General features: G+C 42.8%; 1 protein-coding gene across 1 annotated transcript in view; it reads right to left on the bottom strand.

Moving 5' to 3' along the window:
- Nucleotides 1-19,284, bottom strand: part of dync2h1 (dynein cytoplasmic 2 heavy chain 1) — a 268,404-nt gene that overhangs the window by 123,512 nt on the left and 125,608 nt on the right. Inside the window, exons 77-81 of the mRNA XM_080771399.1 lie at nucleotides 17,697-17,762; nucleotides 17,357-17,407; nucleotides 17,057-17,110; nucleotides 15,983-16,114; nucleotides 11,744-11,816 (exon numbers count right to left, since the gene is read on the bottom strand). Coding sequence (XP_080627525.1) covers nucleotides 11,744-11,816; nucleotides 15,983-16,114; nucleotides 17,057-17,110; nucleotides 17,357-17,407; nucleotides 17,697-17,762 — 376 coding nt within the window. The remainder of the gene's footprint in view (nucleotides 1-11,743; nucleotides 11,817-15,982; nucleotides 16,115-17,056; nucleotides 17,111-17,356; nucleotides 17,408-17,696; nucleotides 17,763-19,284) is intronic.

The following is a 19,284-nucleotide window of genomic DNA, read 5'->3' as shown; positions in this document are numbered from 1 at the left end:
TCTAAGGCGCCAGACTCAAGGTGACAAACCTTCCAGGTTAAGGGACTTCTGGTCTCCGAATGGAGGCGTGGGTTCAAATCCCACTTCTGACAATACTTTTACATATAGAACAAGTCCCCGCGGCAATTTTACTATTACTTTAGGCTAAATTAGAGACCTTTTGGCTTTACCGTCTGTGGCAAAATCTTTAAAATATCAATGAAGCACACAGAAGAAAACCCTTTACCTGTACGGTTTGTGGAAAATGCTTTATATCTAAGAAGCACACAGAAGAAAACCCTTTAGTTGTAGACTACTTTTTGTGTATCTTCAAGTTAATTGGTTTCCATTGAATACAATTTGTAGCCTGTTGCTTTGTAGCTGCCAGTGTGAACACAGCACAACAACAGCAGCAGATCTTTGTCATTGCAGCCATTGTCTGTTTCCCCTCCTGTGTAAAACTGCTGCCCCGTGTGAGGCTCGAACTCACGACCTTCAGATTATGAGACTGACGCGCTGCCTACTGCGCCAACGAGGCTACAAATGCCATACACATGCAAGCACACATGGGTTATTACTACGCTATTACACTAATTAAATTATCATTACACTTTTTATGACATCAGGCCAAATGCCAGAGGTAAATGGCAAGGCTCTGTGTGCACTAGGAACTTATATGAATGTCAGGATGGCCGAGTGGTCTAAGGCGCCAGACTCAAGGTGACAAACCTTCCAGGTTAAGGGACTTCTGGTCTCCGAATGGAGGCGTGGGTTCAAATCCCACTTCTGACAATACTTTTACATATGGAACAAGTCCCCGGGGCAATTTTAATATTAGTTTAGCCTAAATTAGAGACATTTTGGCTTTACAGTCTGTGGCAAAATCTTTAAAATATCTATGAAGCACACAGAAGAAAACCCTTTACCTGTACGGTTTGTGGAAAATGCTTTATATCTAAGAAGCACACAGAAGAAAACCCTTTAGTTGTAGGCTACTTTTTGTGTATCTTCAAGTTAATTGGTTTCCATTGAATACAATTTGTAGCCTGTTGCTTTGTAGCTGCCAGTGTGAACACAGCACAACAACAGCAGCAGATCTTTGTCATTGCAGCCATTGTCTGTTTCCCCTCCTGTGTAAAACTACTGCCCCGTGTGAGGCTCGAACTCACGACCTTCAGATTATGAGACTGACGCGCTGCCTACTGCGCCAACGAGGCTACAAATGCCATACACATGCAAGCACACATGGGTTATTACTACGCTATTACACTAATTAAATTATCATTACACTTTTTATGACATCAGGCCAAATGCCAGAGGTAAATGGCAAGGCTCTGTGTGCACTAGGAACTTATATGAATGTCAGGATGGCCGAGTGGTCTAAGGCGCCAGACTCAAGGTGACACACCTTCCAGGTTAAGGGACTTCTGGTCTCCGAATGGAGGCGTGGGTTCAAATCCCACTTCTGACAATAGTTTTACATATAAAACAAGTATCCAGGGCAATTTTACAATTATTTTAGACTAAATTAGAGACCTTTTGGCTTTACCGTCTGTGGCAAAAGCTTTAAAATATCTATAAAGCACACAGAAGAAAACCCTTTACCTGTACTGTTTGTGGAAAATGCTTTATATCTAAGAAGCACACAGAAGAAAACCCTTTAGCTGTAGGCTACTTTTTGTGTATCTTCAAGTTGATTGGTTTCCATTGAATACAATTTGTAGCCTGTTGCTTTGTAGCTGCCAGTGTGAACACAGCACAACAACAGCAGCAGCTCTTTGTCATTGCAGCCATTGTCTGTTTCCCCTCCTGTGTAAAACTGCTGCCCCGTGTGAGGCTCGAACTCACGACCTTCAGATTATGAGACTGACGCGCTGCCTACTGCGCCAACGAGGCTACAAATGCCATATACATGCAAGCACACATGGGTTATTACTACGCTATTACACTAATTAAATTATTACACTTTTTATGACATCAGGCCAAATGCCAGAGGTAAATGGCAAGGCTCTGTGTGCACTAGGAACTTATATGAATGTTAGGATGGCCGAGTGGTCTAAGGCGCCAGACTCAAGGTGACAAACCTTCCAGGTTAAGGGACTTCTGGTCTCCGAATGGAGGCGTGGGTTCAAATCCCACTTCTGACAATACTTTTACATATAGAACAAGTCCCCGCGGCAATTTTACTATTACTTTAGCCTAAATTAGAGACCTTTTGGCTTTACCGTCTGTGGCAAAATCTTTAAAATATCTATGAAGCACACAGAAGAAAACCCTTTACCTGTACGGTTTGTGGAAAATGCTTTATATCTAAGAAGCACACAGAAGAAAACCCTTTAGTTGTCGGCTACTTTTTGTGTATCTTCAAGTTAATTGGTTTCCATTGAATACAATTTGTAGCCTGTTGCTTTGTAGCTGCCAGTGTGAACACAGCACAACAACAGCAGCAGATCTTTGTCATTACAGCCATTGTCTGTTTCCCCTCCTGTGTAAAACTACTGCCCCGTGTGAGGCTCGAACTCACGACCTTCAGATTATGAGACTGACGCGCTGCCTACTGCGCCAACGAGGCTACAAATGCCATACACATGCAAGCACACATGGGTTATTACTACGCTATTACACTAAATTATTACACTTTTTATGACATCAGGCCAAATGCCAGAGGTAAATGGCAAGGCTCTGTGTGCACTAGGAACTTATATGAATGTTAGGATGGCCGAGTGGTCTAAGGCGCCAGACTCAAGGTGACAAACCTTCCAGGTTAAGGGACTTCTGGTCTCCGAATGGAGGCGTGGGTTCAAATCCCACTTCTGACAATACTTTTACATATAGAACAAGTCCCCGCGGCAATTTTACTATTACTTTAGCCTAAATTAGAGACCTTTTGGCTTTACCGTCTGTGGCAAAATCTTTAAAATATCTATGAAGCACACAGAAGAAAACCCTTTACCTGTACGGTTTGTGGAAAATGCTTTATATCTAAGAAGCACACAGAAGAAAACCCTTTAGTTGTCGGCTACTTTTTGTGTATCTTCAAGTTAATTGGTTTCCATTGAATACAATTTGTAGCCTGTTGCTTTGTAGCTGCCAGTGTGAACACAGCACAACAACAGCAGCAGATCTTTGTCATTACAGCCATTGTCTGTTTCCCCTCCTGTGTAAAACTACTGCCCCGTGTGAGGCTCGAACTCACGACCTTCAGATTATGAGACTGACGCTCTGCCTACTGCGCCAACGAGGCTACAAATGCCATACACATGCAAGCACACATGGGTTATTACTACGCTATTACACTAAATTATCATTACACTTTTTATGACATCAGGCCAAATGCCAGAGGTAAATGGCAAGGCTCTGTGTGCACTAGGAACTTATATGAATGTTAGGATGGCCGAGTGGTCTAAGGCGCCAGACTCAAGGTGACAAACCTTCCAGGTTAAGGGACTTCTGGTCTCCGAATGGAGGCGTGGGTTCAAATCCCACTTCTGACAATACTTTTACATATGGAACAAGTCCCCGGGGCAATTTTAATATTAGTTTAGCCTAAATTAGAGACATTTTGGCTTTACAGTCTGTGGCAAAATCTTTAAAATATCTATGAAGCACACAGAAGAAAACCCTTTACCTGTACGGTTTGTGGAAAATGCTTTATATCTAAGAAGCACACAGAAGAAAACCCTTTAGTTGTAGGCTACTTTTTGTGTATCTTCAAGTTAATTGGTTTCCATTGAATACAATTTGTAGCCTGTTGCTTTGTAACTGCCAGTGTGAACACAGCACAACAACGGCAGCAGCTCTTTGTCATTGCAGCCATTGTCTGTTTCCCCTCCTGTGTAAAACTGCTGCCCCGTGTGAGGCTCGAACTCACGACCTTCAGATTATGAGACTGACGCGCTGCCTACTGCGCCAACGAGGCTACAAATGCCATATACATGCAAGCACACATGGGTTATTACTACGCTATTACACTAATTAAATTATTACACTTTTTATGACATCAGGCCAAATGCCAGAGGTAAATGGCCAGGCTCCGTGTGCACTAGGAACTGGGAACTTATATGGATGTCAGGATGGCCGAGTGGTCTAAGGCGCCAGACTCAAGGTGACAAACCTTCCAGGTTAAGGGACTTCTGGTCTCCGAATGGAGGCGTGGGTTCAAATCCCACTTCTGACAATACTTTTACATATAAAACAAGTATCCAGGGCAATTTTACTATTATGTTAGCCTAAATTAGAGACCTTTTGGCTTTACCATCTGTGACAAAAGCTTTAAAATATCTATAAAGCACACAGAAGAAAACCCTTTACCTGTACTGTTTGTGGAAAATGCTTTATATCTAAGAAGCACACAGAAGAAAACCCTTTAGCTGTAGGCTACTTTTTGTGTATCTTCAAGTTGATTGGTTTCCATTGAATACAATTTGTAGCCTGTTGCTTTGTAGCTGCCAGTGTGAACACAGCACAACAACAGCAGCAGCTCTTTGTCATTGCAGCCATTGTCTGTTTCCCCTCCTGTGTAAAACTGCTGCCCCGTGTGAGGCTCGAACTCACGACCTTCAGATTATGAGACTGACGCGCTGCCTACTGCGCCAACGAGGCTACAAATGCCATATACATGCAAGCACACATGGGTTATTACTACGCTATTACACTAATTAAATTATTACACTTTTTATGACATCAGGCCAAATGCCAGAGGTAAATGGCCAGGCTCCGTGTGCACTAGGAACTGGGAACTTATATGGATGTCAGGATGGCCGAGTAGTCTAAGGCGCCAGACTCAAGGTGACAAACCTTCCAGGTTAAGGGACTTCTGGTCTCCGAATGGAGGCGTGGGTTCAAATCCCACTTCTGACAATACTTTTACATATAGAACAAGTCCCCGCGGCAATTTTACTATTACTTTAGCCTAAATTAGAGACCTTTTGGCTTTACCGTCTGTGGCAAAATCTTTAAAATATCAATGAAGCACACAGAAGAAAACCCTTTACCTGTACGGTTTGTGGAAAATGCTTTATATCTAAGAAGCACACAGAAGAAAACCCTTTAGTTGTAGACTACTTTTTGTGTATCTTCAAGTTAATTGGTTTCAATTGAATACAATTTGTAGCCTGTTGCTTTGTAGCTGCCAGTGTGAACACAGCACAACAACAGCAGCAGATCTTTGTCATTGCAGCCATTGTCTGTTTCCCCTCCTGTGTAAAACTACTGCCCCGTGTGAGGCTCGAACTCACGACCTTCAGATTATGAGACTGACGCGCTGCCTACTGCGCCAACGAGGCTACAAATGCCATACACATGCAAGCACACATGGGTTATTACTACGCTATTACACTAATTAAATTATCATTACACTTTTTATGACATCAGGCCAAATGCCAGAGGTAAATGGCAAGGCTCTGTGTGCACTAGGAACTTATATGAATGTCAGGATGGCCGAGTGGTCTAAGGCGCCAGACTCAAGGTGACACACCTTCCAGGTTAAGGGACTTCTGGTCTCCGAATGGAGGCGTGGGTTCAAATCCCACTTCTGACAATAGTTTTACATATAAAACAAGTCCCCGCGGCAATTTTACTATTATTTTAGCCTAAATTAGAGACTTTTGGCTTTACCGTCTGTGGCGAAAGCTTTAAAATATCTATAAAGCACACAAGAAAACCCTTTACCTGTACTGTTTGTGGAAAATTCTTTATATCTAAGAAGCACACAGAAGAAAACCCTTTAGCTGTAGGCTACTTTTTGTGTATCTTCAAGTTAATTGGTTTCCATTGGTTTCCATTGAATACAATTTGTAGCCTGTTGCTTTGTAGCTGCCAGTGTGAACATAGCACAACAACAGCAGCAGCTCTTTGTCATTGCAGCCATTGTCTGTTTCCCCTCCTGTGTAAAACTGCTGCCCCGTGTGAGGCTCGAACTCACGAACTTCAGATTATGAGACTGACGCGCTGCCTACTGCGCCAACGAGGCTACAAATGCCATACACATGCAAGCACACATGGGTTATTACTACGCTATTACACTATTTAAATTATCATTACACTTTTTATGACATCAGGCCAAATGCCAGAGGTAAATGGCAAGGCTCTGTGTGCACTAGGAATTTATATGAATGTCAGGATGGCCGAGTGGTCTAAGGCGCCAGACTCAAGGTGACAAACCTTCCAGGTTAAGGGACTTCTGGTCTCCGAATGGAGGCGTGGGTTCAAATCCCACTTCTGACAATACTTTTACATATAAAACAAGTATCGAGGGCAATTTTACTATTATTTTAGCCTAAATTAGAGACCTTTTGGCTTTACCGTCTGTGGCAAAAGCTTTAAAATATCTATAAAGCACACAGAAGAAAACCCTTTACCTGTACTGTTTGTGGAAAATGCTTTATATCTAAGAAGCACACAGAGAAAAACCCTTTAGCTGTAGGCTACTTTCTGTGTATCTTCAAGTTGATTGGTTTCCATTGAATACAATTTGTAGCTGCCAGTGTGAACACAGCCCAACAACAGCAGCAGATCTTTGTCATTGCAGCCATTGTCTGTTTCCCCTCCTGTGTAAAACTGCTGCCCCGTGTGAGGCTCGAACTCACGACCTTCAGATTATGAGACTGACGCGCTGCCTACTGCGCCAACGAGGCTACAAATGCCATACACATGCAAGCACACATGGGTTATTACTACGCTATTACACTATTTAAATTATCATTACACTTTTTATGACATCAGGCCAAATGCCAGAGGTAAATGGCAAGGCTCTGTGTGCACTAGGAATTTATATGAATGTCAGGATGGCCGAGTGGTCTAAGGCGCCAGACTCAAGGTGACAAACCTTCCAGGTTAAGGGACTTCTGGTCTCCGAATGGAGGCGTGGGTTCAAATCCCACTTCTGACAATACTTTTACATATAAAACAAGTATCGAGGGCAATTTTACTATTATTTTAGCCTAAATTAGAGACCTTTTGGCTTTACCGTCTGTGGCAAAAGCTTTAAAATATCTATAAAGCACACAGAAGAAAACCCTTTACCTGTACTGTTTGTGGAAAATGCTTTATATCTAAGAAGCACACAGAAGAAAACCCTTTAGCTGTAGGCTACTTTCTGTGTATCTTCAAGTTGATTGGTTTCCATTGAATACAATTTGTAGCTGCCAGTGTGAACACAGCCCAACAACAGCAGCAGATCTTTGTCATTGCAGCCATTGTCTGTTTCCCCTCCTGTGTAAAACTGCTGCCCCGTGTGAGGCTCGAACTCACGACCTTCAGATTATGAGACTGACGCACTGCCTACTGCGCCAACGAGGCTACAAATGCCATACACATGCAAGCACACATGGGTTATTACTACGCTATTACACTAATTAAATTATTACACTTTTTATGACATCAGGCCAAATGCCAGAGGTAAATGGCAAGGCTCTGTGTGCACTAGGAACTTATATGAATGTCAGGATGGCCGAGTGGTCTAAGGCGCCAGACTCAAGGTGACAAACCTTCCAGGTTAAGGGACTTCTGGTCTCCGAATGGAGGTGTGGGTTCAAATCCCACTTCTGACAATACTTTTATATATAGAACAAGTCCCCGCGGCAGTTTTACTATTATTTTAGCCTAAATTAGAGACCTTTTGGCTTTACCGTCTGTGAAAAAGCTTTAAAATATCTATAAAGCACACAGAAGAAAACCCTTTACCTGTACTGTTTGTGGAAAATTCTTTATATCTAAGAAGCACACAGAAGAAAACCCTTTAGCTGTAGGCTACTTTTTGTGTATCTTCAAGTTAATTGGTTTCCATTTAATACAATTTGTAGCCTGTTGCTTTGTAGCTGCCAGTGTGAACACAGCACAACAACAGCAGCAGCTCTTTGTCATTGCAGCCATTGTCTGTTTCCCTCCTGTTTAAAACTGCTGCCCCGTGTGAGGCTCGAACTCACGACCTTCAGATTATGAGACTGACGCGCTGCCTACTGCGCCAACGAGGCTACAAATGCCATATACATGCAAGCACACATGGGTTATTACTACGCTATTAAACTAATTAAATTTTAAACTTTTTATGACATCAGGCCAAATGCCAGAGGTAAATGGCCAGGCTCCGTGTGCACTAGGAACTGGCAACTTATATGGATGTCAGGATGGCCGAGTGGTCTAAGGCGCCAGACTCAAGGTGACAAACCTTCCAGGTTAAGGGACTTCTGGTCTCCGAATGGAGGCGTGGGTTCAAATCCCACTTCTGACAATACTTTTACATATAGAACAAGTCCCCGCGGCAATTTTACTATTATTTTAGCCTAAATTAGAGACTTTTGGCTTTACCGTCTGTGGCGAAAGCTTTAAAATATCTATAAAGCACACAAGAAAACCCTTTACCTGTACTGTTTGTGGAAAATTCTTTATATCTAAGAAGCACACAGAAGAAAACCCTTTAGCTGTAGGCTACTTTTTGTGTATCTTCAAGTTAATTGGTTTCCATTGGTTTCCATTGAATACAATTTGTAGCCTGTTGCTTTGTAGCTGCCAGTGTGAACATAGCACAACAACAGCAGCAGCTCTTTGTCATTGCAGCCATTGTCTGTTTCCCCTCCTGTGTAAAACTGCTGCCCCGTGTGAGGCTCGAACTCACGACCTTCAGATTATGAGACTGACGCGCTGCCTACTGCGCCAACGAGGCTACAAACAGCATTTACATGCAAGCACACAAGGGTTATTACTACGCCATTACACAATTATTACTCAGGCCAAATGCCAGAGGTAAATGGCCAGGCCAGCTCAGATATCAACCTTCCCTTCAGCACAAGGGGAATTAGCTCAAATGGTAGAGCACTCGCTTAGCATGCGAGAGGTAGCGGGATCGATGCCCGCATTCTCCAAGGAGCAAACATTCTTTGATCCATAAAAGGCCATGCATAAATTATACTAACTATTGCTAATAAATAGATAGTAGCCTATTATTGCATTATTATACTGGTACAGTTACAAGTGTTGTATTACTACATTAGACCTTTCTTACAATGGTATTACATTGGGCAGAAATACGTGGCTTTGAACTGGGAACTTATATGGATGTCAGGATGGCCGAGTGGTCTAAGGCGCCAGACTCAAGGCGACAAACCTTCCAGGTTAAGGGACTTCTGGTCTCCGAATGGAGGTGTGAGTTAAAATCCCAATAAGTTAAGAGACTATCTATCTATCTATCTATCTATCTATCTATCTATCAGTATAAATGCACCAAGTGTCTGTCTGTCTGTATGCCTGTCCATATGTAATCCACATAACTCTGGAACATGTTCTTACATCACAACAGGGGCACTGCTCTAGTAACAGGTTTACTATCATAATTGAATTAGCCTATCTCTCTTTGTATACATAAGACCATATTATGTATACAGAAGTCCCATTTGTATACACACTCAGAGAGTTACAGATCTGTAAGGATCCATTTGGTTCAAATTGTACACTCTCACAGCTACTCACCGTAACACAGAGCTAACTATTATTTATGTGAAGGGCCGTGTTAGCGGCCCAAATCTCTAGTAAATAAGAGTGCTTTCAATTATTATTTCATCTGTCTTACTTGTCTCTCTTTCCCGTCCGTCTGTCTGTGCTATTTGTGCGGGAGCGGTGGGTGTGATGAAACAGGACAAGTATATGCCAGGAGCAGAACACAGAGGCAGTGGGAGAGAAGCTACTGGATCAATATACTATTACTGAGACAGACCATTATGACAGAGACAGAGCCGGATAATGGTAGCCTGGCTCCAGCCCTGAATCGCTAGCCACGCATATTTAAAGAAATAAATAAAAAAAAGCTCACACTGCCTGAGGTGACAAAAGCAATACTGAATATCAAGGATTAAAGGACTTATGTCTCCATAGGATTTGGAGAAAAAAATACTGTTCATGCGTTCATCTCTTCACTACACTCGACTACTACAACAGTAGTCGAGAGCCCCTAAAAACAAAATCGATAAGACAACTGCAGTTGATTCACAACACTGCTGCTCGGGTCCTTGATGATACCAAGACAGTGGATCATATCACTCCAGTTCGTATAAGTGGCGTGTACCCAGGCTCCCTGTCTGATTTCAAAATAGTACTGTTGGGTTGTGAACACAATAAATTGTTTCAACACTAAAAGTGGAGAAGCAGCACAGCCCCTGGGAGCTCCTGATGCCGCCCGTAAAACATAAACATTTTTTTAAAGGCCCACTGACGCATTAGTAAGTATATCAGTCACCGGGAACAGGGAGGTCTATATTCAATTAATCCAACATAGTTTAAATGGAGTTTGAAATTACAATGGATTCATATAGGAAGGGCGTGTGTCTTTAAGTAACATGCACTGATTGCAGAACTAAAAGCTCACAATGCATTGTAACCATAATGCTTATAGTGCGCTTACAACTGTAGATCATCAATTTTTGGTGCACATATGCACAGATATGCGCGTGATATCATGATCAAACCCGGAAGTTAGGCGGGAACGCCTACTGAGTACTTTCTGGCCATGACAGCCCATACATTCAAACAGAAAAGTTGTATTTGATTGCATTAAACAACATTGGACGACATTAAACTCACTTTGTCAATCACTTTCGATTTCGACTTTCGATTTACCATTCACTTTCTGCATGTGCATACCCTCTATACCAGCACGCACATTTTCTCTGCTGTGCCTGGCCAAACGATGATTTGGGGCAATTTTGTTTTATGTTACTATTTTTGGACAATTACTCTAGACATTACCAATTAACTGACAATGATGTATCATGGTTAACAGGAGTGGGAGTCACATGGTTTGACCAAACATTTTTGTTTGATGAGGGGGGAGGGGCACCACCAGTAATCAGCAATCAAACACAAATGTTTGATCAAACCATGTGATTCCGATGTGAAAAGCATTGTGGTGGCCCAAAAAAACTACCAAACATTTGCTTGATTGGTGTTTGGTACGTGTGAATGAGGCCTAGAGTCAATGTGCTTTCACACCATGGAGCTAATCAACCAATCATATGGCTCCGTCCTCCCCTACACTCCCGCTGGGTTAATGAAGATAAATCACCTCACATTCATCAACCCTGCAGGGTGTGTGTGTGTGTGTGTGTGTGTGTGTGTGTGTGTGTGTGTGTGTGTGTGTGTGTGTGTGTGTGTGTGTGTGTGTGTGTGGTGTGATGTATGAGCTTGTGACAGAAGGAGTTATCGAGTTCATATTAATGTGGCTGAGCTGTTTGTGTGTGCACGTGTGTGTGTGTGTGTGTGTGTGTGTGTGTGTGTGTGTGTGTGTGTGTGTGTGCATGCATGAGAGAGAGAGAGAGAGAGAGAGAGAGAGAGAGAGGGATATTACATTTAACAGGACATGTCATCTTTGTTTAAAGAAAGGTCATTCATTTGTTAATCAGTTTGTTCATGTTACTGTGTGAGCATGTGCAGGAGACAGCAGCCTATCCCAACATCAGAGTAACAAGTTTGTGGCGGAAAGGGAAACTGACAGCAAAAAACCCTACTGGCTCAACTGCCAGTGAGGAGTCCCCACCAGACAGGCAGCAGGCAGGCGTATGTGCACTGACAAAGATCACCCTTTCCGCTTGGCCTCCCTCCCCCGAACAAGGGCCTATCGTGTTCATATACAATCAACACCATAAGCACTGCGGTGCATTCGAACCACCCAAGCACCTTTTGGCGGGTGCATGATACAGGTTAGACTACATGGATGCCATCAGGTACCATACCGTGCAGGTGATGTGGACACACACAGGCACACTTACGCACTTACCCAGGGCCTGAGACGTGAAGGCAGCCATGACACTCTGCAGTCTATCTGGTCTGATGGCCTGGACCAATACAACCTGGGGGAGAGAAGGCGTACACATGAGCATGCATGCACACACACAAGTGCAATTTAAGTTGACAGCATAGCATTGCTATCATGTACCTTTTATCTCCATATCTCATCTTATGTTTTTTGTTTTTTTATTTTCATAAATCAATGCCCAATTTTATACATCCTCATATGACAGTGTCACGCTAAACTAGTAAGGGGGAGGCAGATCTACATGACCAAACTATGAGTGCTATAGAGACCAAGTTACATTGTGTATGACAGGTGCAATATGGGTAATGCTAAGTGATGATTGAAAGCTTAACGTAGCTTAATGTACTGTTTTGTTTGCCAGTGTAAACGGGGTAGTACTCTTTAGACCAGGGGTTTTCAACTGATTATGAACTAGGGACCACCACCCTGACTGAGAATCTACCTGGGGACCAATTTGTTTTGGGAGGGGGGATATGGGTGTGGTGTGGGGGGGAAATTAACCTTCCATATTAAACTCATGTTGCTGTTCATTGTAACTTAACTGTATGTATGAGCGAGCAGACACATGCGATTTATTATGGGCACATTTCCTTATAATGGTGACTCAAACAGGCAAACCGGTACAGTTTCCCTTGAGATTCTAACTCCCTTTTCTGTGGAAGTTCTTTACGTCCGACCCAGTAACTGACAACATCGACACGTCATCATCATTTACTGCATTGTTTCTCAACTTGTGGTCAATACAATAAATTAAAATACAAATCTTCACTTTCCTACATGACTAAATGCATGGTCATGCAGGGACTACATGCAATACCTTAACGGACCACCAGTGGTCCACGGACCACCTGTTGAAAACCCATGCTCTAGACCAAGTCAGAAAGGCGAGGGGGGGAGGGGGGGTAATGTGTGTTTAGAGTTGCTAAGGACATTGTTGTAGTGTAATGTTGTTGAATCATTAGGCACCACCAAATCACCTACCTAAAGTATTCCTTTAAGTCTCCGTTCGCAGGTGTGAGAAAAGAAAAGGCACTGCTGAGATTCAAACTCAGGATCTCCAGTTTACTAGACGGGCACTTTAACCAACTAAGCCACAGCGCCACATGTCACCCAACTCGTTTCAGTGTGAAATGCAGCACCAGGAATCTGGTTTCAGATTCTGTATTCAAGTCCGACATAATTTTGTAGTGCTACGTTACGTCCGGGTCCAAGTGGCACCAGCTCCGGTCCGCATCTCATTGTAAATAGAATATCTAAACGTGTGTATCTTTTTACAATGAGGCAGCCAGAAAGGCAGCCATTGAGGGTTAAAATGGGTCCATGACAAAGAAAATATATGTGGAGACAATAAAGACTATTATTATCATTATTATTGAAGGTGGCAACAGTCCATTTGCTCAGTACAATATTTCGGGGGCATATTTAGAATGTGTGCAGGCTTGAGTATGTTGAATCTAGTTTGCAATTAATGAGGATTTAGTTGACAGAATTAAATAAAATGGCGATAGTATCCAGTGTGGGGCAGACGGCCTGTCACAGCCAGATTTGGGAGAGCAGCAGCTTTGTTGTTGCGAGGAAAGCGGTAAAATGAGACTTCCGTTGTGGTTTTCGTCTCAGATTTAGTCCAACGGAGGGTCACAGTATAACTCTATGGGGACACAAAAGCGACACAAAAGTTGGACCCGGAAGTATCTCTGGAGGGGGCGCTAACGTCACAGCTGGAATACTGAATTACATCTCCGTGTGTGGGTGGGAGAAAAAAGGCACTGCTGAGATTCGAACTCAGGATCTCCTGTTTACTAAACAGGCGCTTTAACCAACTAAGCCACAGCGCCAGGTGTTGTGCTGGCTGTCTCAGTACAGACACCACAGTGAGGGCAGCAGGACATGTATTTAACAGCAAACGAAGAAAAGTCTTCCATATACAGTAGTAGAGACCACAAGGGGATCTGATATTTATGGCAAGACTCATTCTATCTGCAACAGCTAACATATTTAAGTTATTATCAATGAAAGATTATATCAAATTAACTTTTGTTTATTTAAAATTACACAGCATTACTTTATGTTCAGAACTAAGGTTATTATAGTTTATAATTTTGTATTTGTTTTCTTATTTAGACCTTTTGTTTCCAATTTCAGTTGAGGTTGTATTTGTCCCCCCCAAACACCATATTTATTATATTAACACCAGTACAGTAGGAGCAGAAAGTAAAGTGAATGCTGATTGTTTATTACTAGAATTTCGCCCGGCTTCGCCGGGCTCATCCCAGTGTCGTTGCAGCGCAATATGGGAAGAAGGAATTTGCAGGAGTTGACAGAGTCCACTTCATGTTTCAGCTGTGTTTTTAAACTCAGTAGTGTGCCCTGCACACAGCGCACACTCGCAATTGCAGCTGGAGGGCGACGCGACACACACACACACACACACACACACACACACACACACACAGAGAGCGATGTGTGGATAAATCAGAGATTTGGGAAATGTGTTCTGAATGGGCCAGAATATATGTGTGTAGGCTGCAACAATGATTTCATAAAGTGTAGTTTAGTTTTGAACAGGCAACTAATGTAGTGATACACACACACACACACACACACACACACACACACACACACACACACACACACACACACACACACACACACACACACACACACAGAGCGATGTGTGGATAAATGACTGAGATTTGGGAAATGCGCACGCAAGCACAGGATTATATAGGTCACCCTTTTTGGTGTGACACACACGGCTTCCACATTTCGCTTCATACTGGGTGAAAGTGTCCTTCCAAAAATTATATTTTCGCTGGAAATTCTTATTCACAATGACATTGAGTTGAGGTGTTGTTTTTTGGGTAATTGTTGCATAAGCACTATTTCGCACAGGAGTCCCGTGAGGCGGGCAATCTCCCTCCCCTCCCCTGTGTCTGAAGCAGCTAGCATGGAAGCTATATGGAACCTTTCCCTCCGAGTGCACACAACCATGCCGTTATCCACGCGTCCATCCGATAGCTTTTAATGTAAATGTCCCATCCACTGAGCAAAAGCGATATAAGCGCCTTATTCATTCACACACACACACACACACACACACACACACACACACACACATGCACGCACGCACACACACGGTCGCCTGCAGACCCAGCTCCCAGCGAGTGCTGCTGCTGCAAGCAGTGAGTGTAGAGTAGGCGTGGCGCAGCATTAGAAGGGCGCAGCAAATACGACATTGAGGGGTAGAAACCATCCCGGGCGCGTGGTTCATGTAACATGTGTGTCACTGTGAAAGACTGGCCCCATTAAGTGAACGTAGTTGGCGTAGTAGACGCCAACATGACGATTTTGGTAGACGCCAACATGACGATTGTGACGTAGGCTGTTGACGTTGAGCAATAACAGCGTGTTTCATAAAAGTAATAGAAAAGCAAGATGGCTGCGACAGATTGTGAGCGCGACCTTAGAGTATAATAACTCTATGAGCGCGACGGACTACGGAGCCCAGGAGGAACAGAGCTGGTGACGTAAGAGGCAGGGTGTTGCCAGGTTTGCGAATTGTAAGCGAGTTGTAGTGTATGTAAGTAGCGTGGTTTAAAGGGCTTGTTTGTGGGCTGGTTGGGCTTGTTTCTGACCGTGTTGGGGCAGCAGTGATTCCGTGTTCCGTGTAGGAATGTTTCATAAAAGTAATATTTGCAGAGTAAATAAGACACTTGAACGGCTCAAAATTAGCCTATGTCAGTTCGGGGAGCGTGCCGAATTTATGTTGCATATAGAGATGTGTGGTGAAAGTGTGGTTCGGTCGGAGATAGAGTTCCAAGAATGAGTATGGGTACCACTTTTCCCATGTATAGTAGATAATAGCCGAATAGTACAGAGGGGTTAATTTGGTTCGATTATGGTCAACACTGATGATGTGCCATTGCAGTTTTTAAACTAAATATCTAAATGTGAATCTGGCAGCATATTAATTCAGGTGATAATTACAGTTTGGTTTATGGTTTTTAAATGTTTCATTGTGTTACTGTTACAATCGGTCTCTTGCAGAGCTGTCAATTCTCTCACACAATGAGCATGAGAAGATAAATACATGAAAAAGTTGAAACATGGAGATTTTTGTCAGACTACAACATTATTCATTATTATTCATGCATTGTTCATTCTCAGCATTCAATTTGCAGCGTGAGTGCCAGCCTATACCTGCTGGAAGGGAGTGATTTTCTTGGCGACAGATGAGGGGATTTCCTGTTCGCAGTGTGAGCTCCGAGAGAAGGAGAGCCAGAGGTCTGAATCACTCAGACACAGAGACTGGTAGAGAGCTGGAAATGTTGTCTGGAGAGGAGAGGGAGAGAGAGAGAGAGAGACACACACACACACACACATGGAGGTCAATAATCCAACAACAGGCAATAACAATGACAGATGAATCGGAATAAATGTATTGTTGTCAGGGACGGGCTGAGAATGTTAGAGAGGTGGGGTCTGAAATTCCCTACAAGCTCACAACACGTTTTGAGATTGTAGATTGGCCAGTTCACACTTGTAAAATAGTTTTTTTACTGGTTACCAAGATGTGGTGTACGACATGGATTTCTACACAGATGGACACATCTTTCAACCCAAAATTCAGAAGAGTTCTTGTCGTATCTAGTCTTGGTCTGTCTTGGGCTCGGTTGCAATAAAATGACTCTACTCTACACTTCAGTTCATCTCTCTCTGCCTGTTTTGATTCAACTGACCGTCCGGTGTTTTTTGACTACAGCCTACAAGCCTGCCGTTTGCTCAGCCGTTTCTGTCTCAAATAGATTAGAATTATAGTCAGTGTAAAGGGAGAAACTACACGACATTCTCACAGAGGGTCAGTGGGTCTCACAGCTTATCATGTCAAGGACCCCCACATTAATATGCATTTGGCCACAGACCTTCATCAGAAAATGTATTGTACATGAGGTAGAAACTAACTCCAACTGTGTACAGCCTACGCATTTAAATTTATGTTTTCTGTAGATATCAAATAGCCTACTCACACAGCAGCCCCCCTCCCCCTTTGCTCTGTACTAAACTGAAAGTAACTGAACCATGATGGAAGACATAATAAGTTATCATCATTGTGTTTAAGGTAAGCTTTACATTTCACACACCAGTATACATTAAAACATAAGTAAACATTTAAAAAGAAGAATGATTAGATAGTCTCACGATGATACATCTCACCAGTTGCAAAAATTACAATATTTTGGGACCGCCAGAGTGTGTGTGTGTGTGTGTGTTTACTTTTAAAATGGCTAATGCTCCGTGTCTCTCCTGATCAACCCAAGAAGGAAACTCCTGCTGAGAGAGAGAGAGAGAGAGAGAGAGAGAGAGAGAGAGAGAGAGAGAGAGAGAGAGAGAGAGAGAGAGAGAGAGAGAGAGAGAGAGAGAGAGAGAGAGAGAGAGAGAGAGAGAGAGAGAGAGAGAGAGAGAGAGAGAGAGAGAGAGAGAGAGAGAGAGAATGTATATTATATAACAGGCAGACGAGGAAAAGTCAATGGTAGAGTGATGGTAATATAGATTCTGTCTTGCATGCCTACACACCTCTTTCGAAGTCATCTCTCCGACTATGAATCCAGTGAAGACATCCCACTCCTGCAGAGCACAGTGGTAACGTACAACTAGCATCATCCACCGAACTGTTTTACTCATACCTCATCATAATACTGTCAATACGGTTAACTACTTAAAGGTTAGTGAGCCAATAACGAGGCAAGCATTCACATAAAGCAGCCGATCTATGAGCTCACAATTTCTGTCGTAGGTTGAGTCTATTCAGTCACCACGTATATAGAGTTTAAGAGGGGATAACAAGCAACTACATGCATTTTCAGAGCGTGATATTATGATCAATCAATCAATCAATCAATCGCGTTGACCTCACCTTTTCCTGGAAGAGTTCAGGGTGCATGCCTCTGACAAAGTGCATGGCGAACATCAACTGGTCGGCCTGAATGGGAAAGAGAGGGCAGAGATGGAGAGAGTATGTGAATAGGTGGACAAATAGATGAGGCCTCAGAGAAGTGGATGTAAAAATAAGTGCAACTTTCACTAGGCAGTATTTCAGTGTCGAGCATTGGCCTTGTACCAACGTGGTACAGTACTGCCTGCACTGGCACATTGGCTAGTTAGTTGTGTAGCTCCCATAGCTTGGGAGGGATGTCTGGTTTGTAGTCTGTGTGATGAGCACCAGATGTGATTTTAAGATTCTTTTAATCACGTTCAAAGCCCTAAATGGGCTGGCCCCTATTTACATCCGTGAGATGTTATCCCTCCCTAACTCCGTGCGTACCCTTAGATCCTCGGATAAGGCTCTCATTTGTCTATGATGTCACTGATCGGCCTAATAGGGCGTGAGCTTAGCGACAGACAGACGGGGGGGAAATACATCAATCTCATGGCATAAATTAAAAATGCTTTATTGTAAATGTCTGTGGCAAACAGCAGTACTTCACTGCTGCATGTGCATGTGTGTCGTGTACGTTGTGATAAGGCTTCAGGCATCTGAAAACAAAGATACTACTGTAGTCCCACTGTATCCTCTCTCCTCACCTCACAGAGCGAGGTGCAGTGAGGAAAATAATACGTATTTAAGTACTGCACTTGAGTAGTTTTGAGGTACTTTTACTTGACAACTTTAGGTAAAGTTATGTTCAGATTTAGAATTACAAAACATACAATAACCATGTAAGCACTATATTTTATACTTCAGATATCAAAAAAGCCAATAGCCGATCTAACAAGCTGACAACGCATAATAACGTTACGTGTTGTGAGCTTCTAGATCTGCTAGTTGAAAAATATATATATTGCAATATTGCTACTTTTACTTAAGTACAAACATCACATACTTCTTCCAGGCGAGGTGCATAGGGTAAATACAGCAACTCATCAACACTCACTTAGGCCTCACTCACACCTTTACAACAGACTGATGTATGCTTGTTGTATACAAAGGGTTTGATACGTACATCTTGCCCCAATGCATTTCCAATGGGAGTCACATGGGAGTCACACACAACATTTGTGTTTGTATGAGGGGGAGGGGGGCAGTCAAACACAGCCGAAAGCCATACAACAGCTTGTAGTCCAAAATGTTGTATCAAACCATGTGACTTCCATTGGAAATGCATTGGGGCGGCCATGACACTTACATCTTGCTTACATCTAGCATGCATCAATGTTGTATGCTAGATCGAAAGGTGTGAGTGAGGCCTTACAGAGAGAAAGAAAAAAAAAGGAAAAAAAGATTGATTGATGGAAAGAAGTGCAGTGCAGTGGCACTGTCCTCATGATTCAATTCGATTACGATCCACCAGGTAACAATTCGATTTGACAACGCATCGTGATGCAGCACACCTTTCTATATCACTGCACAACATTCGCTTCATCCGTCAATACAAGCAGTCGAATATACTGAACATCATATTTTTATTTAGAATTACATTATGTATAGTTTTATAATTACATAT

Source organism: Protomyctophum bolini (genome assembly GCF_963924005.1).
Source record: "Protomyctophum bolini genome assembly, chromosome: 9".
Classification (NCBI taxonomy): domain Eukaryota; kingdom Metazoa; phylum Chordata; class Actinopteri; order Myctophiformes; family Myctophidae; genus Protomyctophum; species Protomyctophum bolini.
Note: the sequence above shows the minus strand (reverse complement) of the source record. Positions and strands in the feature narration are given on the sequence as shown.